Here is a 26,296-nt window from a genome sequence, read left to right as displayed (position 1 = left end):
CTGTGTAATGGTGTCAAAACAACATTTCACTTGATAAAATTTTAAAACTGTACAGTTATGTTATTAGTTTCTGTCTAAGCTCATTTATGGTCATTTTCCCCCCACAAACTAACGAGAGCAGATTACATTTTGATGGGCTGGATAAAGAGTAGAAAGATTTTAGTGGGATTGGAACTTGCTGTCCAAGAAATATTACACTAGGGGTGTTAGTCTGGGGAATTACACATAGCTGCTTGGTTTCATGATCCTTGATAAAACGGTTTACACAAGCTAAACAACTTCGTCAGCCTGTAGTGGGACAGCTATTCATCTGGTAGCCTCTTAGACGATGTAAATCGATGACCCTAATGTCTGCTTTTGCTTCACTGAGTCAGGTACAAAGTTAGGTACAGCCTCATCCTATTGAAGGTCTTAGGTAACAAGTATGTATCACTCATTCAGTTATAAAGACATAATGCGGCAAACCAATTTCTAATGAATTTAAATTGTCTAATTTAATAAATGTTATAGAATTACCCTCCTTTATCCAAAACTGAGGGAAATCAACTAAATCAATTAAAAGACCTCATGTTACAGCATAGTAGTACTGTGGTGGGTGAAGTGTTGATCTTAATGATGTATATATTTTTAAATGCATGAAGATACAGTAAATGAAGTACTATGGAATGTGTCAGGTTATACAAAATAGATATAAAACCCCACTGCAACAACATTTTCCTTTGATCTGCAATTATTTAATAGGTCAAATTTAAATATCTAAAAAATTCTGATAAAACGTTACATAGACATAATCACAGCTGAAAAATCTTACATGAGGTGTCTGTATAGTGACAATAGACAACTTGACTGTAAGTCATTGCTTGCTGATACTTTCACTGAAGTGCTACCATATCAATGTTCATAACACCTAGCTGCCACAGAACATTACATCGATTCAGCTGTCACCTGCTGGCTTGAGTTCAAGCCAGCTTTACTGAGTATCGTATAGAACTGCAGCAGATATAGAAACAAGTTAAGAAGAAGAGTTTTCTGCGTAAGGTGATTGTTTTTTCCAAACTTCTTTTTCATTCTTTCAGAGTAACCATTATTTAATTATTTTTTTCTCAAAATTACCACACATTGAAGCTCTCTCATGTGAGATTAAATTTCAAGTAAGTACTTTTGAAGCAGAAATTCCACTGCATTAGGGCCATAACAAAGTATAAAGTTCTGTCGTATATATAAATATTTTTTCAATTTATTTTTACAGAAGTTCACAGGATTTTCATTGACACGGTGTATGTGTGGGGTCAACTGACACACACAGCCTGATTGTCATACATATTTATAAGAAATTAAAAATCAAAATGGGATATGAGGATAAAGGAAACAGAGGAAACAGAGATATGAAGTTAAGTTGCCTATTTAATGTTTGTTGGTGACTTTAATTTAAAAAGTAATAGCTGTTATTAGCGCAACTGACATTAGTTTTATTCTTGTCTCATAATTAGTTTACATTATTAAAAGTGCTAAGATATTGTAATTATTGTATTTACATATTGTGTTATTTATTTCTCTTCATATAGTGTATTTTCTAATCTCTCAGTGCATTGGACGTCTGTTCCTGTCTGTAATCACTTGATTTTGTGATGTAAGATGCGTTTTTTTCTTAGAGCCCAAAAGGCATTTTCATGAAGGAACACAGAGAAACATTTTACAGTTTGACCAATCAAATTTCTAGAATTATTCTGAAAGGGTGGGTGCATTTGTTACAGCACCTTGAAATTACAAAAATAATACTGTGTTAATGTTAAAGAAGTAAAACTTTTTAAATGTACATAACTGTAATATTGTTTTTATAGACAGCATGTTGTGGCTGTTTGATTTAAGTGAATCGTTCTTTTTCTTGATAGTCTCTGTGGGTGTTGTCTCTGCTGATCCTTTTGATCAAGGAAAATGGTAAAAGATTTCCTCTCATTAATAAATTATTGTTAAAGCTCTAAAGTGTAAAAGCTCTTCTAAAGTGTTTTATTTCATAATACATTAATCATTCTCACCATCTATATGGTCTGCAAATGTCAATAATTTTAGTAATATTTGATTAACCTAAATGAAATTCCATTTTTGCTGTTTTGTATTTTTTGGTGTGTCTTGTAGACTGTGCTGGTTTGATATGCTTAAATCTGAGCTATACTGGAAATAAAATATTTTTCTCCATTGCCCTTTAATAGTTTCTATACATTTCGTGGGATCTGGAACGACATCGATCTAAATGATATACACCAGGCTATAAAAAACATATGTGTTAAATTATTGTGTATACAGTAGACATTAAAATAAAACTGGATCTTTGTGGTGATTAATATTTTTTGAGTCCAACAAAAGATATGTATAGACTAAAAGAGCACAATATTATTTCCATCCTTATTTTTAAACAGAAAAAAAGCTTTTAAATGAATTCACTAAGACACTGTAATAGCAAAAAGACACTAGTTTCTCATGCATTGCAGACTCACTGAAAATGTGTAGATGGAACATAATAATATGGTATTGATAGAGCTAAATATGATAACCAGCCTCTGCTATAGATTAATTTGAATTTAGCAAGAAACTAACCTCACCTTTACCTACTGTAAATGACCGTACCCTGATACAAAACCTTAACACTAACCTTTTCGCTTGTTCAATCTAACTACTTTATATGATCATAGTCTCTTTATTATATATGTATTAACAACTGGCTTGTTATCCATTTAGAAAGTAGATTTGTTTAACCCTAAACCAAGGCTTGACTATTAATCATGGGTTGCAATTATATATTTTGTGAGATTTTAAATATGCAGTAATGTACAGTATGGTAAATTTTGAAGTTAGCTGTGCCTAAGATGTAAAAATGCCCAAATAAAAACACTTAGGCCTCATTGCTCTTGTACTTTTGTGTCCTGCCGAGAAAAAAATATAGTTATTTATAAAAGTGTTAATTGATGTTCTCTTCATATCATAGTATATTGGCCTCAGTCTCAGCAAATCAACAGGTGGCTGACAACAGTGTGGCACTCTAAACACTTAACTGGCAGTTGTAATGCTGTAGTCTAGGACAGTAGTAAATGGATTTAATAATAAATGGATAAACATGTTGTTCAGTTCTTTGTTGTGGCATAAAATATTGATTCTTTTTTATCTGTCCTGTCTGTGTATACTGTAATCTCATTGCTATAAGCATTACCTACAAATCAGTGCCCCAAATCCGCAGGGTGAACCAAAAGTCAAGACTTTAGGCGGTGCTGGGAAACTAGCAGGACTGATTAAGCGTTGCCACCTGGAGGAGAATCACATCAGACAGGATGTAGGAAGCTATACAGTTAGCAACTTGACTCAACAGCATGTCATAAGCTTTTACAGGCACAGTGAATAATAAGGGAAATGTGTGGTTCCACTCATAAGGCTTTTTCTTACTTGCCTGCTAGTAAGAACAGTGTCTTGTGTGACAGAAATGGTTCGATTAAAACAGTTTTTTTCTATTTACCAAAATTACAGAGGTTACAGGGCAATGTGTGGTTTTATATTCACCGAGGTACCAAAATGTGCATGTAAAGGATTTTTAATCTCATATACTTAGCTTGACCTTTAGCTTAAATATTAAATCAAAACTCAAAAATGTCATCATCACTAAATAGTGCTCTACGAACTTTTCCTCTATCTCTATTCCCTCTGGATCACGCTTAGCATTCAGGTTGAGTGAGGTGTCTTTGCATGCCTTTTGATTGATCTGAGAATATTAATTCACAGAGCTTCATCTGTGGTCAAATGTCCTTTCTGCTTCTGTTGGAGAAAAATAGCCTTATCTGGATTTATCTACTGGTGTGTGAGAAATCTGTGCTCAGGAGCTTATCTCTTCGCACCTTACATGTTGCAATGTCCTTTTTATTAACCTCTCTTTTCATAAATTAAAAATATGCAGCTAATACAGGCTCCATACAACAAAGTCTGGACTTTGGAGAACATTTTTCTCCAGTCGCCTTTGGACTTTTTACCTTTGAAAACTAGGGAAACAACATTTCCTCTTTTTTTCAATTATAAATACAAATCTACCTTCTATCTCAAGATTTTCCCACTAAAATATTCTTATTCTCCCTGTAATCTGACTTTTTAGGGTGCCTGACATTTGTATTGCTATAGAATTCCAGGCTGTTGTTGTGTATGAAACGGCTCTGGCTTATACAACTGTGTAACTGCACACTTCAAATAATGAACAATGATTCCTTTCAGAGCAGATTCTGTTTTTCCCTCAAGTATTGTTGGCCATTACGAGCTGGAAAAGTTTAATCTTGAAACACTTTTTTCTTCAGGTTACCAGAAGAATCCCATTTATTACATTGCAGTTTGTAAAATGTCATGTCATTTGCCAAACCGCTTTATACCATACAGTGTCGCCAGAAGCCAGAGCCTACCTGGCAGGCAACGAGCACAAGGCAGAGTACACCCTGGAAGGGGCGCCAGCCAATTGCAGGGCAAGTGCAAGCCAATCATACATAGGGACAATTTTAAAGCCACGGTAAAGGCAGAGGAGGGAAATTTGACACAGACACCGAGATAACTCCCTACTCTTATCGAGAAATTCCTGGGGATCTTTCATGACCACTGAGAGTCAGGACCTTGGTTAAACATCTCATCCAAAAGACAGCGCCCACTACAGTCCACGCCACTATACTGGGGCATTAGGACTCACACAGACTGCAGGAAGGGCGCACCCCAGTGGTCCTACTAACACCTCTTCCAGCAGCAACCATACAGTAGCTTCCCAGGAGGTCTCCCATCCAGGTACTGACTAGGCTCAACCCTGCTTAGCTTTAGTGGGTAGCCAGTTGAGAGCTGCAGGGTTTTATAGCTGCTGGCATTTTGTAAAATCATATTTTTAATTCATTGAGATGATGAGAAGATGTGGTGCAGTATATATTGTGTAAGACACAATCAAAAATGAATTAATATAAAAATATGAATCGTGTTCTCTGATGCTGATTTGTTCAGAAGTCATAAGTGGATTAGAATATTATACAACACTGCCTTTTTTTAAAACCACTCAGGGTAAATATAATATGTTGTCAAACATACATGTGTAATAAAATCTTTCAATTTCCGTGAAATTTCCATTTCCATTTGTCAGCATATAGGTTCAAAAATGCAGTAAGAATAAAGTGTAAAAGACTTAAGGAGACTTTGCACTTGTGCAAGTGTGTGTGCAGTAAAGCCATAAAAGTTGAGAAAGTGGTAAATTACCTACCTTTGTCTCTGGGGCATTATCTATCTTACACAGTGGCTCACCTCGAAGGCAGTGCCTTCTGTTAAACCTTGCAGACCTGCCACACTGGAAGGTCTGTATTTGATCCCTCCCATAGCTTTTGAATGTGGATTTTTCTGAGATAGTCAGAGTGGTGGTAACTGGTCATGGGGGTCTGTTTTTTTTTAATTTAATGGTAGTCGGCATCACTAGGGTGGGTAATGTAATGGCATCCTGCTGTGTACATATTTGAAATGTTAGAATTCATCTGCGTGTTATCTTTACAGCATGGACTTGTATGTATGTACAAAGCCTACTTTAACATATGAATGAATTAACATAGAACACTATTATAAATAATAGGCGAACACAATGTATTATTATAGTTATTAACATCATTATTTATTTCCCTCTTCAAGGAAGGGGTACCAGGTTTTTGAAGATGAATGTGGACTTTTAAAACTGCATGTTGTAAGATAAAATCTTGGTGGTACATACTGTATGTCATGTAAGTGTTCTTTTGAATTGACTGGGCATTCTGATTTCGAACCATGAGAGACTGAATACATGTTATTTTTCTTCTTCTACTTGTCCTCCAGCAGCCCCCCCCCCATATTGAAACAAGGCAGTCTTGGCTTGGATGCTTTACGTGACATAAAACAGAAGAGACAAACACAGCAGTGTCTCATACATCACGCAGGGCCTGACCCACATGCTTATGCAGAAGGCTGAGATTAATGCTAAAGAAATGCAAACATGGACGTTTCTACTCTGTATGCTTTAAATGTGGCAGGGTACGCTTTTCTTTTTATGTTAAATATTAAAAATCCCCAGTACAGAAAGAGTGTAAACCTGCAGTGAGACATTTCCTTCGTGGTCTGCAATAGCAACACTTACAAACCTGTCTGTTTGCCAAGCTTATTTGTGGCCTGGGATCAAATGTTTGCCTTGGCACAAATAGGTCACTTGGCCGTGCTGCCAACCTTCTGAGTGTGTTTGACAGGATGTGTTAACATTGTTCATCTGATACAGCTTAGATATCTGGAAAAAAGAAAACATTTTAGAATATTTTAACAACGTAGCCCTATTATAACAAATGCAATTCCAGTCTGATTTCAGGTCTTCGGTGAAACATAGCAAAAACAGCTATTTTTCCTTTGAGTACAGAAATCTCATTTAATTATTAGGATGCCATTGAGACATTTACCCAGTTTGCTTTCGAATGAAATGTACTGCACAGGGACTGCTGACATGAAACCTTGCACATCTGTCTTGTCTCATTAAGTGTGAAATAGTGCTTGCATCTGACATTTTTCTGTTATTGCATTTTCTGCCAATTATGGTGGCGGTGTCAGGATTCTAGGACCATATTATAAACTGGCAGTAGGTGAACTGATATGACCTCTTAGTGTCACATCATAATCACTCTATTCCTTCGAAGAAAATGAAATATGATCTTTAGATCAGATCTAACTATGAGCATATAAAGCAGAGCAGACAAGCACCCCATGGTCACAGGACTCCAAAGATTTAAGCAGAGTTTTTCGGCCTCTTGTGAATTACTGCTGACATCAGCAAGTACAACTGAAACCATTAACATACATTTTTCAACGTCTTACCTCTGCATTTAACTTAACTGACATTATCAAAAGAAAGTTCTTGGGGTAGAATGTAATTGTGCTGTATTATATCTACTGTAGTCTAATCAAGTAGTATTTACAGTAGTTGTAGCAAAACAAAAGCAGAAAAAAGACATCTGTGTGCTGGATAGTCTTAGAGGTGCCACCAATTACTCGTTTATCTGTTGTCAACTTGTTATATTGGAAATAACAGGGAGATTTTTTTTTTCCAGTTTGTCATTTTTTTCAATAAAAAAAACCCATTTAGATTACTGTTTTAAGGCAATATGATTTTACAGGATATTGATTGTGGCCTTAAACATTTTTTAAAATTTATTTTAAGAATTGAAAGGCTAACATATAGATCTCGAGATCAATAAAAAACTATTTCACCATCCCTGGTAAGGCAGTGGTAAAGGCGAAATTAGTTGTTCAAAAACACCCATTCCTTTTCTAACTTTTTTGTCCAATACAGGGTCTGTGCCGGCAAGCAATGGGCACAAGGCCGGATACACAATGGGCCTGGAGTTGCCAGTCCTTCAGATGGCACACACAAAGACACACACATGTTCACACAAGGGCCAGTTTTCCCAAAAGCTAATAAAAGGAGAACTCATGTCCCGGTTTTGTCAGACTGTGTTAAATCTCGATAACAAATAAATAAATTTGATGGTTTCACAAAACTTGACAAATTTCGAACAGGTAATTAGTATTTGTTGACAAAACCGTCCTGAAACACCGAACTCGATTCAGTTGCACTCATTACATTACATTCATCTTGTAATGTAAATGTATATTTTGTCATGTAAATTGGTGGTTGCACACTTCACCATTTAGCCAGTAGTTTCATTGTGGTTTGAAATGCACTCATCATTGTCAATTCAATATAACCCCAAAATGTAAAAATAGCATCGAGGTTCCCCTTTAACTTTACCAGTATATACCCCAGCGCCGTGAGGCGGCAGTGCTAACCAGTTCACCACTCTGCAGTCATGATCCAACCATGTTGTTGTTGATATAAAATATCTCCATAAATCTAGAGATTATTTTATTAACACTCCATGAAGGATAAGTTGCACTTTGTTTTATATAGAATATATTTATTAACATGATACAACATAATGTTCTTTGCTGATAGTAGACAAACAATTGGGAAAACAACCAAAGTGCTACTAAATCTAGGGTGAAAATTGCAAGCAAATCTTCTGTGACTTCAAGTTGTAATTATGATTATGACTAGTGAAATCCCTATTGCCTTAAGTCATTCCACATTCATTTGTGCATTGCAGCATTTTTTTCCCTTGGATAAGTACTTTTCTTTCACCTCCCCAGCCTCCTCTTTAGGCCTTATTCCCTGCACAGCTCAGTTTAAGCAATCATGTTAGAAAGAGAATTGTGCTTTCTGAGAAACTAGCTTGCAGTGTAAAATTGAGATCTTGGAAGTACAGCCTGAGATCAAGAGAATTCTCGAAACACTGAACCCCACCTCTGTGCAACTACTCCCTCTGAAGGCCGTATGGTGAGTTTTGGCATTCATAATGGCTTTTCTAACAGTAGTGTTGACTTGCACTGCGGAAATGTATTCTGAGCTCAAATATGAAAAAGAGATACATTCTCTTATTGAGGAAACCTGCTGTGACCCTGGGAAAGCAATTATGCGCTATAAGACAGTTGTGTCAAATTGTATGAATCATGTTTAATTTGTCATTTGTCTTTATTGGTGAATCTCTGTTTACTTCTACTTGTGGCAGCAATTAAACTGTGTTTTGGAGGTTAAAGTAGAGTTTGGGCCTTGCAAGGAAAGGTTAATAATTGTACATTAAAAAAGACTTTACTAATTAATTTGTCCATTTAAAACAGAGACAGTAACACTACACTGTCCTGAAATACAGTATCTCCTGATTTGGTCACCCACATTGATTCACTCTTCTGCTTCATAGGCTACACAGTTCTTATTTTTTTATTTGTGAATAATTTATTAGTTGTGTACATGTACTGTAGCCTAATACACACGGCATTGTGAATAGTAGCATTGATTGGCTGCTGTGTCCAAACGCTTAACAGATAGTGAAAATTCTGTGCCTGCACTACAAAGATTGCATTAATATTGGACCACTTTCTGTATAAAGGCAGATCTTTTCATTTCAGGCTGTGGGTTCTGAAATGATGAGACCATCTCTAGAGTAACTTTGTTCTGTACAGAATGAAGTCCCTTCTACTTGCTTATCTGTGTGTGACATGGGAATCAGCCTTGTGGTATTAATTAGAAGTTCTTCCGTCGTTCGTCTTTCATCTTTACTGTACTTCTGCCACAATGATGGCTTGCATCCTGCCTCAGACATTATGACTGGGTTGTCAGTGAGTTTATCTGCAGATTTGGCCGAAGTCAGAGTGTTGCAAACTCCCAAAATTCAGATGAAAATGGCTGTATGTAATGAATACTATATACAGTATAGGCCTCCTGTACAGTTTTCTTTTTTGAAACAGGAGGTTCAATAGAAGGTCATAAAAATATTTATTATTGTGTTTAAGTGTCGTGACAGTGAACAAAAATGTATTTGGTATTTTACAGACTACTGAAGGGAATATAAGCTAAGAGTAGACACCATCATAATCAGGGTAAAGAAATATAAATACAGGGTCTAAAATATATATTCTAATGTATAGTATGTCACCATTGAGAAATATCAATTATTAGTTATACTCCAAGAGAGCCAGGTAGGAAGCATTCAAGAAAATACAGTACACGAACCTAAGATGAAATTTGGGTAATTAGCATGTCACCAAACAGCCTAATCGATGTATTCTAGACTTAAAACTTCATATTCTTCTGCTTTACAAGTAATTTAATTAAATATAAATATGTCTTATATGTCTATAGATCATCTAGTGCTGTGAAAACGTTATTCTAACATTATTCACTGTACAATTGCTTCCTGAATGGGGGTGAATTTGAAGGGATGTAAAGGGTACCACTGTAGTATAAGTGACAGTTAACGTTATCTTGTCCATGTATCCTAAATGCTCAGGGCAACTGGAGCCTACCCTGGTAAGCAGCAGTCGCAGGGTGGGATATACGGATATACTCTGGACAGGATGCAGTACATTGTAGGGCACGCACAGATATAGACACATACACACACTATGGTCAATTTTCCCAGAAGCCTGTTAACCTACCAGTATGTCTTTCGTCTGTCGGAGACATTACATAGGAGACATTACATAGGAGAACCAGCCTAACCTGTCAATAATCATTAGTAAGTACTATCTCCTGTTTCATCCAGCAGTTGCTGGATCATGTACTTGCTATAGTGATGTGTCATTTGTGATGCTGTTATTCTAAATCTCTGGACATTGACTTTGAGGGTGCTGGCGAATTTGAAGAGAAGTTAAAGATATCACACTATGCCCAGGAATTGACAGGACTAAAATGATAGAGCATACTGTAGTGTTGGCCCTGTTGATTGAGGTGCTGTGACTTGTGGTCTCTGAGATCAGGGCTGATCAATGATGGACTGTGTTTGGCTATAGCATCTTGCTACAGTAGGTTAGGTTTTGCTGGCTGTGAGCACAAGCAGATGTCAAGCAACTGTGCTCTGACTTAGTCGCCTTCAACACTGCTGATACAAGCACATTATTCTTTTCTTGAGTAGGGTTTATTGTTCCTTTTTGGTTTTTTTTTTCTTGATTTTCACTAGGCTTGATATTTAGCAAGCTAAAGAACCCCATGCCTCACCACCTGTGCCCAATCAACTCACACTGATGAAGTGATTTAGTGCTTATTTAGCAGTCACAGCCAGTCATGAGTGATCGTTTAAAAAATAATGCCAAATTATTTACGTATACTTTATTTTTTGAAAAATATACATGTGTAAGTAGTGATAAACTTCTTTTGATGTTGAACATACAATCACAGCTACCTAGATTTCATTAAAAAATTGTAAACATTTTTTATTTTGTAGACCATGTTTTTTTTTTTCATTTAAATTACCACTTTGCTAGTGTTTTAGTGTTTTGTTTCAATTACAAAAATGTTTCCATTACATTTGTTTTAAATATAAAGTTGTTTTAAATGATTTTAGGGAGGTATTCGATTCTAAAGGTTTTTTGTCTCGAATTCTTCACTTGTTCCAGATTTTCACTGGTACAGCAATGTGTTAATGATATTTTTAGCATACAATAATAGTCAAATGATCTAATCTAGAAAGCGGTGACCAGTTAACCACCTAACTAACCTGCAGTTTGATGACAACATTCGCTGATTGACCAACCTCAAGTTTCAAGAACTGTAAAAAAGGTTTAAAAATGATTACCATATTGACTGAATGATGAAAATGGTTAAAGCATTCCTTATTACTGCTATTGAAATTTATTTTGTGGAGATAACTGTGGAGTTGATAATTGCGCTGCTTTCTTTTGGGTTAGCAAGCTGCATGAAATGTGTTCAGTCTTCATAGAAGGCTTCTTTAGAGCTCTTGTTTGTGGTTACTTTCTTCCCCACGAGTGAGTATGGTCTGTTTATATCAGGCAATTCTTGGAATGGCCTACAGAGCCACAAATGATTCAACAGTTAAGTTCTTTTGCCTGCAGTCCCCATAGTTATAGCAGAATAAATTGCTTATGACATGCAGTTTTCCATCACTGTGGTTACTTTCCATTAAAAACCTATTATTTGGCTTTAAAAATCTTTATAATTCACCTCTGACTGGAGTTAGAGATTGTGGGACATAGTGATTCTACTGCAAATTCAGCCCCAGGAAGAAAAATGTCCTTACTAGGCAGGACCCCAGCAATAACCTGTAATTAGTCAGCCAACACTGACTCTGAATCAAGTATGAAGGGACAGTATGAAGGGAAAGAGATTGTTTTATTAGAAACAAGCCATTCGTTTTTACAATGCAGTACATGGTTGCTTGTTCTTTATACAGTAGTGATTTCATTAAAAGCTGAGAAACACATTTTTCCCTTCAGGTAAGAATTCCTCAAGGAACATAATTCAGATTGCTTTTTATATTTATATAAGGGTGCGTTAATTATATTCAGTAACTCAGGTGTTTAAATCAGGGAACTCAGAGGCTCTGAAAACGTACCCAGCGTTTTAGTGGGTAGGCTCACATGTTTCTGGACTAAATGGACTTATATCCTTAAAAGACAATAAAATTATATACACTACCCAGTCTAAGCCTGTCAGCAAATGTTATTGAGGAACAGAAAGATTTGTTGTGTATAAAAATTATTTACGTTAAAGGGAAAACTTGTGTACGTTTCCATAGAAAGCGATGTAATTTCTCTTTTGTGTTCTGGAGTCCTGGTCTAGGTTCTAAAATTAGCTTCCAGCCTCTCAATGTGAGTAACTTGATACTGGCTCTGTTTATTGGAAGGCAGATGAGACTTAAGGTATTGCTTAGTGGTGGATATTTTAAGTTTGGCTGTTTTCTGGACCTAATTTAGAATAAAATCTGTAAAAGTTTATAAATCCACATAATGGTGGTGGCCAAATTCTATTAAACATTCTTATTGAGGAATAGAGCACTGCTAAAAGTATTTGAAAGGCAGAAAAGCACCTGCTAGTGTTTGTTTTGTCAACAAAAAAATAACAAAGATCCTACCCTGCCAGAAGTTCTCTGTATCTCCTGGGATGAGGAGGAGTTTGTCACTGTACTGTGACTGTACTAGCAATGGGCAGTTTTTCAGTTTTATTGTTTGCTTATAGTAAGGCAAAGCATGTTTGGACAAGTCAGTTTGAATATTCCACTGTAGTTAGCAAGCGAGCATACAAATCCAACAGGATAATCCAATATTTATGGTGCTGTAAAGAATTGAAATTCTTTTTCATAAATATGTTTGGTCACACTGAAGACAGTAGAGCATGCTATCTAGTGTTCTGAAGCTTTTTTTTATTTTTCCCCCTCTTGGAGGAGTGGAGATAACTGCTGTTTCATTGGGATCTGAAAAGCTATTCCCAAGCCTGGTGTTCAAGTTAGGAATGAAGTTTTAGACCAAAGAAAGAAACAAACTGTAGCTTTAAAATTAATGAAAGGCCAAACCCAACAGGATCACCATCTCACCATCTTACTGGATATGTCAAGTAAGTATGGTTTTGACCTGTAAGTCAGGAATAAGATACAAAAAGAATAAAGTTTTTCAGCTTCCCATACATCCAGTGTCATTATACAGTAGTCACTGTACCTTGTTAATCATAAATTCGGTTAAAGTGTGTGTGGAATTGTTGTTCCAAAAAATGGGTGTGCTGATTAACAAATATATATATGTATATAAATATAAATATATGTGTGTGAGTATGCTGCTTTAGGATAGATATAAAGCCTATGATCTGTATAATTATAATACTTTACTTAATATGAGCCCAGTTCTGTTCCCTGACATTATTTGACCTTGGGGTCAGAATTACCATGTTCATGTGATACCACTCAAGATATATAACCTACTATCATGTGTGTAGATTCCTTCAATGACTCGTAATTCAGTGTGCTATTAAATCAGTTGGTTTATGCTTAGATTGAGTGAGAATTTAGGTAGTGTGGGAGATACAAGATTTTATTTTTCAATATATGTTTAAAATAATATTGCAAAAACTAATTTGTGTTTGCCTGTATGATATTTTATAATTCCTTTGTTTAAAAATGTTCTTTAATACTCTGTCGTTTTCACATATTGGCATTTGCACTCAAATTGTTTAGTTGTACTTCCAGTTGTTAATGATATTGTTGAAAAACAAATTGGATGCAGGAATTAGCCCATTTTTTTGTCTGATTGTCAAATGATGTGAGAATTTAAATAAATAAAAGGGCGCAGGAAATGAACTCTTATCCCATTTCTAATAAATTGTCCTTTTTAATGAAAAGTAATAAATGTCTAACTTTTACTAGGGCATTGTTGTCCTACATTGATTTAATCTGGAGGAGTTCCTTGAAAAAACAACTATTTCGGAGTTTCTTGACTGTCTTTAGCTTGCTGACTTTTAATTGTTTTGCAAAAATATTATGAATACTATGAAAGGAAGTAATGGTTTTGCTTGTAATCTTGTCAAGATTATTCTTGTAGGGAAAACTGTATGGAAACTGTAAACTAATACCATTAAACAATGACATCATGAGACATCCATATTGAAAACATTTTGTTGTCTACAGATGATGGATGATGATAATCTTAAATCTTCATCTTATATGGGCTTTGCAGTCTTTTGATGTACAGGTTTGAACGGTAATTGTTTAAACATAAGAGTATATTGAGAAACACTTTACTTTGCAATATTTTCGCTAGTATTGGACGGTATTGTCAGGTTTTGCTGATTGGACATAGCAGAGGACTTCAAACTTATTTTGAGAAACAAAATGCAGTTTTTCAGTGCAGGAAAATACAAATATCGGTAACTAGAAATTCATATTGATACATGTGCTTCAGTTCTGCAAATGCTAATCACTTGTGCTACTTTCCATGAGAGGCTATAGCATTAGCAAGTTGCAAGAGCTTTTCTTGAGGCTGAAAATGACATATGTAGTAAGTATTGTAAAGTCATCAAGTCTTCACCCCAGGGACAATGTCTTGTTTTCTCTTTTTCTTGTTTCAAGTAGTGCAAGTTCAGACTTGTGTATTGAGAATTGTAAGCTGCTGAAACCTCCTTTTCTGCTGTGTCACATTTATGAGGCCTCTCATGCGTTGTTAATCATTACTGTTAACAATTTTCCATTCTTGACAATTCAGTGTTTAAATATTTTCACAGCTTTTTTTGCACTGGAAAAAGAATATTAGCAGGTTGACACAAATTCTCTTGAATGCCATGTAAGGTTAAATATGCTTTCATAACTGTTTTCTTATTTGTTTTAGGAACATAAGTAAAAATAGAAGCATTTTTTAGCTGTAATAGAAAACGTATTAAAATATTCCCTATGCTTATGTTTTTGCGAAGCCTGTCTTGTATAAAAGAGGAATGTCATGCATATCTGCTTAGTACATACCATGCCTACACACATTAAAAAACAGTAAATAAAATAAAATGATCCCAGTTTTCTCAAAATTTAAACATTCAAGGGTGCAGATCTAGAATGAAAACGTGTTATCTGGAAAAAAAATGAACTGATTTTTCTGTTTAGCAAAAAGCTTTGAAAGTGATCCTGTAAATGAGTACAGAGGTAGTTATTCTTTAGCAATTACAGTCCTGTGTCCTGTAATTTTGTGGTATTATTGCTGTTTTAATTGACTCTACAGTGCTTTTAGCCCCTGTTTGTGGTTATATAATAAAAGGAAAAAATGGTACTGTATATGAATAGCAGGGTTTGCAGTTCTGCAATATTTCTTTCTATGGCATACTAAAAAAACATTTTTAAAATTCTGAATATGTCTTAAGGTTTTTTTCAAAACTTTGAATAACTTTATTTTCCAAACCTACTGTGAGTCATGCAACTTTAAGATTTGCAACTTAAAACGTTGTCTCGCAGTCTCGCATCTAAAAAATGTGATGATTTTTTTCCATGTTGATACATAATAACTCATAATTTAAAAAGAGCTTTAAATATAACTAAAAATAATTCATTGCATTTTCACTGAGGTAATAATCTTTCTACTAATATTTCTCAAGGGGATTTGGAAAATGTGGCATCTAAAATATGATCATAGCAGACTTAGAGCCTGTAAGTTATAAACATTTGAGAATGCCATCTCAGTGTTACTGTGCTTTACTTTAGTTTTAATTCAAGTGTTGGCTTTAGTAGTTACCACTTTTTTAATGGGCCACCAGGTCAGATGTTATATCAGGATAACATGGAACCACTCCCAGAATGGAAAAATGGAGATTACAGTGCAGTGCAGTAGAATTATGGTCTTTCTAACATTCGATTAACCCCTTTACTTTTACTATTACAGTTTATGAACTGCTGCATTTGATACTTGAATTCTCTTACCTGTCTTACTTATCCTGTGAAGGAAATTTGTTTTCCATCCTAAAAATAACGTAATATTTCTAAAAATCCATACAAATTTAAACACTCATTCCTCATATGGGAGAATATACAGTACCACAACAAGCATCAGTAAAAGGTAATAGAATTTCCTAATGTACTGTTATGGAAAGTATATCAATTTACATCTCTGTTTTGCTACAGCATTTTACATCCTTATAAATATTCTTTACATTTTTCAGGTTTCTTGACTTGTAATTCACTATGCTTTCTTAAGACATCAGCCGACATACAAGGTCCGGTGAAGAAAAAAAGATGTTCATCCATCGCATAAGGACGTTTTAGCCAAATATTTCTCAAGGTGTCTGAGTGACATTGGACAGACAACATATTGAAGGACACCCCATTGTGTTGAATGTAGATGTGGCACCTATGCGATCACAGTCGATTTAGAACATTTTAAGTTTCAAAACTTGTCAGGATTTGAGCACTGAAAAGATCAATTATAGGCATGTTACTAAAACAGCTGCAGAAACATATGGTGACATATAATTCTGCACTTTCTAGAAGCTGACAACTCACTCTTTAAATGAGCTGTATCTGAAAGAAATATTGTACCTACAGTATATTGGTTTTATATATACTGAAAAGTAGAAACTCCACTTGGCAGCATTCATGGTGCCAAAGCAATGTCAAAAGTGATTTAATATTAGATCCTGTGGGCCCAAGCGCCCTTACATGTACATAGTGTCAGTTTCTAAAAGGCAGGCTAAATATCCTTTAGTGATCAAGGTGTTTGAAAACCATGTTCTTTTTAAAATAAGTCAGAGTCTTTGGTATTTTAATTTGCGGGCAGTGTCAGATTTAAATACTTGTTGACATAACACATTACAACACAATATTATCCTCTGTGCATTTACTATACTCTAGGATTACCATATAAGCCTGAAAGATGCAAAATGGGGAGGGACTGTGCTGCCAAAGTCCGAACATGGAAATGGTACATATTTTATTTTACACATTTCTCATCACATTCTCTTAAAATAAACTCTGAGACCAAGTGTAAGAACTTCTCTGGTAAAGCTGATTGTGTTTAGTTTGAAGTAACCTGTGGTGGCAATAGAGATATTATATAAACATTTCTTTTGTGCTCAGAGCAGAGATTCCAGACACCAAGCTTTTCTTTATATTGGTTGAGCACAAAATGTTTAATCTTTTTATAGAGCTGGCAGGTAGCCATGGTGGTTTAGCAGTTGATTATGTTTGAGTTTTTATTCTTTATTAAAAGTATCCTAATGTTAAGGACATATGAAAGGTTCTTTTTGGCCTGTCTAAATTATTTGGATGCCATTAGGTGATTAACCCAAGGTTCTTATCATGCTATTTCATTAAAAAAAAACAGATTTTCAGATTCAACAATAAGGCCTATACAGTAGCTTGTTTGAAACTCCCACAATCCTGTATGATGGGGCCTGTGTAGTGTACTGAAAAAGCCTCTGGTAACCATTCATAAATGGAAAGTTGTGCTTCAGTCTACCCTCCTGTGTAAGTCAGGACCAGCATTTCCAGTGTTCAAGAATGTCAAGAATGTCACAATAATTTCAGTCTTTACTTAAAATTTCCCATATTTCTTAAATTACACTATTCTTAAGGTATTGTGCTAAACTATGGCAAATAAAGGTGTCTGTTCACTGTGTACCAAAAAAAAAAGTTATTGTTTCTTAACAGAACACAAGGTGGAAAAATGTAGTTTGCATGCAATACAGATTTTGAGCATTAATGTTCTTTTTCAGAAACAGTGCAGTGCCATTAGTGTCACAACATTTACACATGTTTTTTTTTTCCTTTTCATTTCTTCTGCTCTGTCACGTACAGTGTACTGCACTTCACTTTGTATTCAGACAAAGAACTGAAATAACGTACTAGTGAGCAATGCTTAATATATAAATAGAACTAATATACTGGCCTGCCAAAATAATATTTTCAAAAGTCGTACTCATTAAAAAAGCAATCAGTCTTGTTTTACTAGTGCTTCCTCTGTTTATGTGTGTTGCAGTGTTTATCAGGAAACTGAACCTCATTTCTATACTAGACGAGAAACCGTTCTGGACGACAGTACTTACAGCCTTTCTGCATGTGTTGCCATACAACATGGTGAAGTCATTTGAGAGAGACACAGTAATGTTGTGGGGTGCATTTTCCTGGTACGGTTTGGTTACATCCATTCCCTTAGAAAACATGGTGCTAACCAATACTTAATGGCAGAGAGATCATCTTCGCCCCACATTGCAGTGTTTTCAATCTGAAGTCCTGTCTGTCAGGATGAAAATCCCCCATCCACAGAGCACAAGTGGTTTGATGAGGATGACACTGATGTTATCCATATGTCATGGCCTTCTCAGTTACCGGATCTAAACCCAAGTGAGCATTTGTGCGCTATTCTGGAATGACGTCTGAGATGACATTGTCCACAAGGCATGATTTGACCGACTTCCTCGTAGAAGAAGTGGTCCCTCACATCCCTCCTGCAGAATTCCGGGTTCTGGTAGACTCTCTGCTTTTGGTCATACAGGCTATACTGACCTCATGTTTTGGCTTAACACTGTATTAAGTGATGTCTTGTCCACTTTCTGTACCTATGAATTGCAGTAAAGCATGACATGCTCAGTCCTGGTCAAACATTATTACCTTTTCATTATGTTCATGTCAAATAACATGATGCACTGTTAATATTTTTAGCAGTCTAAAACTCTGTTCACATTTTAGGTTGTATTGGTTTCTCAGCAGTACTCGGCCCTCTATCAGAACAGAAAAGGTGAACTCCAAAGGCCTAATTTAAGTGTCTGTGCAGAAAGGGGCATTGGGAAATTTGATGGTTTTTTTTGTACAAGGAAAATGCTGGAGGAATGACTGTACAGTGTCTCAGTGTAGGAGGGAAGACATGAATCATACTCAGTCTTTATAAAGAGCTTCATTTTATCCGTATCCCAAATGTCAAGCAACATATATAGCACTGAGTTTAATCTCCACAATGCAGCCTTGAATTTAAAAATTCCAAGGAAACTAAATAACCATTAGAAGCAGATTTCTTAGATAATAATTTATGAATATGTATCTGTTAATTGCAATTTCTGGCCTTCAAGACTCTGACTTTCATTCTGTGTAACAAAAATATACAAATGTGATTTTATTCTAATCAAATCAAAGAATCGCAGCCATATATATTAATACTTTTCTAAATATCATGATTATGATTCTTTTGATTTAAAATATTGTGGTGGAATGAAAGTGGTATAATGTTTTGTTTACCTTAATTCGTACATTTTATAAAAATGTATATGATGTCAGAGTATTTTATTTTTCTTACATTTTGGCTTAAAATACACCCTTTACTGTAAAGCCATTCCTGTTCCAAACAATCAGACATAACAAAAGAATTCAGCTTTGCGCTTACTAGGAATTTCTTTTTTTCTCATCTGCAAGTTTGAAAATTACATTTTTGCTACGTACGAGGGTATCCTTCCGAATGTCTTGTGGCCTTTTGTAAGCCAGTGCCTCTGTGGTGCAGTGGTAAGCTGAGATCTGTATTCTGTGCTTGTCGCTATAGACATGTACAGCAGATTCCAATGACAGCATCGCTTGACAGTTGTTCTGAATGTGTTTAAATATTCATATGTTTATGAATCCCTGTTGTGTTGGGACATATTCTGTCACGTCAGGGATAGAGAACTCCTGCTGTAAAGAATAATTAGCACCTTGTGGACTTGCCTCTCTTCTTCTGCCATCGAAAGCTCATTTCCTTTTTCTAGCGGCTGGGTTTAACATTGGCATGGGGATTCGAAGAATCCAAAGTGCCACTACACAGCCATGACAAAAGCTCAGAGGAGGACATAGGCATGCCTGATAGCACTTGGGTTTAGCGTTAAAAATCTGTTTGACTTGTACGCATCATTTGTTTTTGTTTTTCATTTGTTCGTTTTCAGTGAGACTCCTTTTTGGCTTCCTGGGGAACTGGTGTAATTGTTGTTCAAAGAATCATTTGCACAGCCTTGAGTGATAGTATTTAATAAAACTCACTGCCTGGTACAGTACCTTTCTATAACAGCGTTGTTAGAAAAGCACTGAACGGCAGACAGCACACATCTGAGGAACTGTGTGTATAAGGACTGTCACTACTTTTACTTATATCATTTCTGTGGCAAAACCCACCTTAACATGGCAGGACTGCTACAAAATCCTTTGAGTTCTGCTAATATTACATTGATTGCCACCATGTCAATCTTGGTAATGTTTTGTCTGGTCATACTCAGTCTCAAGTTAATAATAACAACAGTAGTCGCTGCTGCTGCTGCTGCTAATAATAATAATATAATAATAATAATAATAATAATAATAAAGTACCATAAACCATAAACAGAGGCACAGATTTCCAAATACATAGACCATCTTTGAAGAAATAGTATGAACAAATCTATCACTTTGAATCTTCTATCCATGTAAAAAGCTTGAGATAAAAACATGCAAAAAAACAAGTTGTGAACATAGCCCTTTTTTATAAAAACAAGACTGCTGGTAATATTTTCTTGAGCATTCATACTTTTTGCAGTTTTCAGTCACTGTGTTGTGAAATGGTTGTTCCATCACCAGATTGAAAGGGAAATAATGTAATATGTTTGTTAGTGCATCTGTTTTTATAGGATGTCTGCATCAGATCAGACTATGTTTTGGACTTTTAGTAGTTATACTAAGACAAAGTTGTAGAATAGTTTATAATTGGTGTCAGTAATAATATATCAGAAATAATGCATGTGTTCTATTTTTTATACTTGTTGATTTATCATTTGATATTGAAAATAATATTCCCTCTGTATTAGTTTTTTTGCTGTACAGTATATACAATAGTTTTCATTTTTTTGTTTGTGACCTTCCAATAAGGATTCTCACGAAAATTAAATTCTACAAACTACTGTGTACTACATGCAGGTTTTTCCAGATCTTACATTTTTCTGGACTAATTGTTTTTAGGTTTCTAAAAGCCTAGTAAATCATACCCTCATTCATTTTAAAGGATTACCTGAAAATTGTACCATTCCATGAACCCCCATTTTATTTTAAAGTTCTGATCCTCTCATTATAACCCCATCCTTGTTTTGCTTTCCATTTCACTCCTAGTTTAGAATAAACACCTTTGATTAATGAAGGGAATTCCAAAGGCTTAGTCTTGCGTTAGCTTTGAGCTCCTACTCAGAAAGTGTGGCTAATACTCTCTGACACTTCTCTCCTTAACTGCTTCTCCTGAGTCAAAGTCATACGTCTTAAGGCATTTTTTCCTATATTTGTCATTTGTAGAGAAATGTCTCTGTTGTGATGTTCTCTGTGTTTTTCTCCATCTGCCTTTCACTGAATTCCATCCCAATTTCTGACACAATGATGGAGCCTTGATAGGCAATGCCTTGTGTCAGCTGTTACTGACATGGCTTTGTTATGTAAATCATAGCCAATGTGTTTAATTCAGGCTTTATTTTTTGTTACTGTATTTGGTGAGAAATAAAGTAAGAAAAAACTCCCTATTTCCCATTCTTTTTTCTTTCACCTTGCTGGAGCAGTCTATGTGTTGTTCTGAAAAAAATAAATAAATAGCACGAAAATTTACTTTTAACGTAACTCCAGTGTTTTATAATCTGTTGACCTGACAGATTTTAACACAGCGATTAATATTCAGTCAGTAATGGCACACAACCACTCTTCAGTTTGTCTGTTTGCTGACGATCACTAATGGGGCTATCCTTTCTTTGGCAGGTGACATCACACAGAAAGGCTATGAAAAGAAGAGATCAAAATTAATTGGGGCCTACCTCCCACAGCCAGCAGGTAACGTAGAGAGAACTCCCTTACTGGGTTTCCTATACTCGAAGGTCTGAAGTAATCTCCGCTACAGGGCTCCAATTTATGCAGTGTAAAGCAAGTGAGGCAACTTGATGAAACGTTTTCCAAACATCAGTGGATTGTTGTCTTGTACAACAGATGGCATTTTTGCCCCCACAACATTATTTATGTATTTAAAAGACTGCGAGACGAGTGATGAAAGCTCATTTTTGTACTATTCTCTAGCAAGCTTTAATAAAGCATTTGCTTGCAAGACACAACACAGCAGTGGGTATGCCATTATTTTTTTTACATATTCATTTTTCCATCTCATTACAGCAGCACAAACAATGCATTTCTGTTATTAGATTTAGCTCCCCAGTCTTCTGCTTGGTTTCTAATCCTTTTGTGCAGGTAATAAAAAATGCATTTAAGTGCCATTTTGAACTGACTGGTTTGCTGAAAGGGGCATTAAAGAGCGATCTGGTTTCAATTAATTTATTCTCCACCTAAGTGCTGTAGGATGTCAGGTCTCTGTATTGTGGGCTTAGGAACTGGGGTGCCAAGCTGGGAATGAATGTGCTGAGTGAAAGGTCAGGTGTCCACTGCCAGCACAGAGGGAAGCTTCCCTTCACTGTGAAGTTAAAGTCATGTTGACTATGAGGCAGAAAGGGAACGGCAGACTGCCTGCCAAAGGCATCTTTAGAATGAAGTTTGGAGTTCAGTTGTGGCAAGGTTTATAAAAAGGCAGGGAATTATTTTTTTAAGATATAGTACACATGACAGCTGCTCTTCAGAGTTATTTGTATTGACAGTTGACCTGATTTCTTTTTTTTTCAAAAATACATTTTTGTGTTTGTTTTCAAATACAGCACACTTTACAGTTATCCACATGAGATGGCTTTCTGATGATTGATTCCTGTTCTGTCCAAAGTGACAATCCAAGCTGAAACACTTTTGAAGAGGATCTACAGTATATTGCATGTAGTGGACCTACCTGAAATACTGACTTAGATCCACTTTACTAGAATTAGTTAAATGAGTGATTAAGGTAGAAGAGGCCAGGTATCAGGCATCATGGAATGGAAGTTGCACTGTACCATCCAAACACTGCCTAGATCAGGCTGTTCCGCCAAACAGAGCTGCTGGAGCAAGCAAAAGCTTTGAAAGAGCAAGAACACCTTCAGAAAGGTTGAGAAAATCTGCACATAGAATCGGGAAACATTAGACTGATCTATAATGTACCATTGTACAGTGTGCAGTGTTGGTTGAGACTTGCATTTGTAATTGCTTCCATCAGCTAATGAGTTAATGGGTCTGAATAGTTACACAATCAATATATTTCATTTTATACTTTTTAGTTTTTGCTGACATTTGCTGTAACTTATCTTACCTTTAAAAGTCTTCATTTTGAGCATTAAAGTCCACTTGTGTTTCCCCCTTCATTTTAAATGACCGAAATTATTGGTATTCACGTACTATGTAACTTAAGAGATTTTAATGTACGTAATCGACATTTTAACAGTAGTTGACTGCTGTAATTAATCTGCAGTGGGAAGTTAATTCGTCCAAACAGGCATTCTAAAGCTGCTGATGTAAAATTGTTTTTTAAGTTGAATTTACACAAAAATGTTTAGTGGTCTTAATATCATAAGGTATTTCAGATAAGATGGAACCAATTGTTTCTTATGTGATGGTATGGTATGTATTTATCAATCATTGATTTATCAAAATCAGTTTAGCAAACTCTCAGAATTAATGGAAACTAATTATAGAAAAATGAAAGACAGTATAATCTATTACTGTGGAGCTAATGTTGAATGGTAGGTATTGTGATGTAATGTACAGTATCTACAATTTACCTTTGCACTTACAGTATCTTAGGTACTCCCACGTTTATTGCTGCATCAAAGTGCATCAACCCCCATAAAGAATACAAAAATATCAGATAGCAGTATAAAAAAGGAACTCTATCATAGATTATTTCCCCATTCCAAAGTTTCAATCAGGAGCACAACTGTCAGCCTGTCACAGTCTTCATCACTGACTTCATCACAGCCTGGTAGTATTGGGAGTCTTAAATATCAACCAAAACAAGCTTATAGAAAAATGAATATTTTGTGAGAGGTAAAATTATTTACTTTTTTCTTAATGGCAATAGTATTTTAAGAAACTGTTGCAACTTCCTAGATTCAGCTAAGAAAGACGTGTTCCAGGATGACCAGGAGTGGTTAAGGTTCAAATGAAGTCAAAGATTGGAAATATGTGAAGGTTATGGAATTTCTGACTCCACATGTAGAAGGCAGGAGGTGATTTAGAGAAGTGAGTGTTTAAAATATGAAGTGGAGAATTCATATGGTTTCTTCTCCTATATATATTTGTGTAGTCCTAATTTTAAATATTTTTATTATTGTTTAATTGCCGTTTTTATTTTAACATAAATTGTATTTTAGCATTATTGTTTTTTTCTTCTTAATCACCAAATTTATGATGTTAGTCAGTGTTAGCTAACAATAGTTAGCTATTGCAGGAACATACTTTCAGACTACATCTAATACATCCAGTAATGGTGGATTGTTATACTGGGTTTTAGCCCTAATTCATATAATTTCATGTTGTGTTGCTAGGTAAGATTTCACTTTTATTTTAAATATTCATTCTGTTCTGTTGTAGTTCAACCTGTTAAGGTGCTCATTCAGAGCACAGATCAAACTCTATAGTCATTAGTGTTTTGAGGTAGTGGGGCTTTTATTGTGATGTCTTGACACTGCATGTTCTGGGGGATTGTCATGGTGAACTAAAATGATTAACAGTGTACATTTCCTAATTCTTGTTGAAAGCAAAAAGAAATAATTATCTAGGACTAATTTTGGAAAGAAGAGCCTGAAAAAGAATCTTTTCCCCTTTGCTGGCATTTTGAAATTTCTTACAGCAGGGATATTCCCTCCTGGTCCTGGAGGGTCATGGTCATCTGGGATTTGGTACTGTAACTTGTTATCCTCATTGAATAAAGACCTGGAGGCAGTAGTAATATAGACCAATTTTATGAAAAGTTGAATCAGATCAAATCATGTCCATGGTATAATGAAAAGCCCTCCAGGATGAAGAGCCTGTGGACTAGCTGTTCTGGTACAGATTCTTAAATCATCATAGGTGTGTAACTGATTTTAATAGAGCAGCACTGCAGATTGACAGGAAAGAAAATAGACTAATACCAATTATATATTATATTATAATTATATTGTTACATTAATTATGACTATTGAAAAGAACTAGAAGGTGGAGGCTTTGAAGGGAACTTCAGTCCCAATTTCTCAGACTGGTTGTTAAATCGCGAAAACAAAACAACTTCATTGACAGTATAGAAAACAGTTACAGATTTTGAATGAAGCACAAAATGCTGAACTTTGTGAAAGTACTATAAGTCGCCATGTTGTCGCAAACCACTGGTCCTGCCACGGACGAGAGTGAGAGTTTGCGAGAATTGTGACGTGATGTGGCCCTTCCTGCTTGTGTACGAGCTAACAGAAACAAGTTCAGCAGCAAATATTTATCGCAGAAAGATTTCCAATGTGATCTACACACACAGTTAACAAGTAAGTTCCATTTATTGGCAAAACCGTTTCGGAGTCGAGAGCAATATTTCTATTGGATTAAAAGAGATGTATTCACAAGCCTGCTTGTTTACAATGTAATAGGGCCACTTCACCTCGCCGGAGGTTTTGTTGCCTCGTTCTGAGTGACAGAATATGGTGCTTCACATACAGTGTACCTGGAAATTTGGTCTATTTTGTGATATGAATGAAGTTTTACACATTTACTGTGTACATACATTTTCCTTTTATTGTAGTTTGAAATACCCTCATCAGTTTTCTAACCCCAAAATATAAAATAGTGTTGCAGTTCTGCTTTAATGACGAGGTCTCAAACCTATTTCTTGGAGGGTCTAGTGTCTTCTGGATTTCGGTCCAATCTAAGTATTAAACCGAAATAATTAAACAAGTAAATCAAAATATTAACTTCCTCAAATCTATAGTTACCCTCAAGATGCCTTGGAGCTTTTTGAATTGTTATAAATATGCAGTTAATTAAGTAATTAGTCAAAGCAAGTAGGTTGGAACAAAGAACAGAACACACTAAACCCCAAAGGAATAGAGTTTGAGACAACTGCTTTAATTGATCAGTGTGTCACAATTAGCTGAAAACTGGGTATCTGAGGAAATGACTTATCATGTGACATGAAACAGTCAGTTTAAAGAATAGCAATATTTACACTAGATACCATCCAGCAACTCTCATATTATGAGCTTTACATTTTGTCACAGCACAAAATTATTGATTTTCATTAAGAATGGTCTGAATTTGTTGTTAAAAAATAAAAGTATTTCCTTGAAACACTTAAGTGGAAAAGGTATTTTTGTTAGATTGAATGGTATGACCAAGGCTATAATATAATAAGAGTGGAGTTAAGCAACTTTCTTGAGGCACCTAAGTGTTTAAAAGACGAGATTGGACTTCCATAGTGCTGTTTAAAACACTGTGGTCTCTGATAAACATTGAAACCTACATGTATTAAAGTTGGTATTGTTTAACCATAACCTCAAAGTTTATGGGGATATGTTATTAGTTTCATGTAA

General features: G+C 35.5%; 1 protein-coding gene across 11 annotated transcripts in view; it reads left to right on the top strand.

The window, feature by feature from the left end:
• dip2ca (disco-interacting protein 2 homolog Ca) overlaps positions 1-26,296 on the top strand; it is a 222,912-nt gene that overhangs the window by 95,332 nt on the left and 101,284 nt on the right. For 10 of the 11 annotated variants that reach the window (XM_069190995.1, XM_015354823.2, XM_069190997.1 and 7 more), the window contains exon 2: positions 21,594-21,665. The exons of the other annotated variant lie outside the window; for it this stretch is intronic. In XM_069190995.1, coding sequence (XP_069047096.1) covers positions 21,594-21,665 — 72 coding nt within the window. The remainder of the gene's footprint in view (positions 1-21,593; positions 21,666-26,296) is intronic. 11 annotated transcript variants of the gene reach the window in all.

The sequence above is a fragment of the Lepisosteus oculatus genome, chromosome 6, assembly GCF_040954835.1.
Source record: "Lepisosteus oculatus isolate fLepOcu1 chromosome 6, fLepOcu1.hap2, whole genome shotgun sequence".
Classification (NCBI taxonomy): Eukaryota; Metazoa; Chordata; class Actinopteri; order Semionotiformes; family Lepisosteidae; genus Lepisosteus; species Lepisosteus oculatus.
Note: the sequence above shows the minus strand (reverse complement) of the source record. Positions and strands in the feature narration are given on the sequence as shown.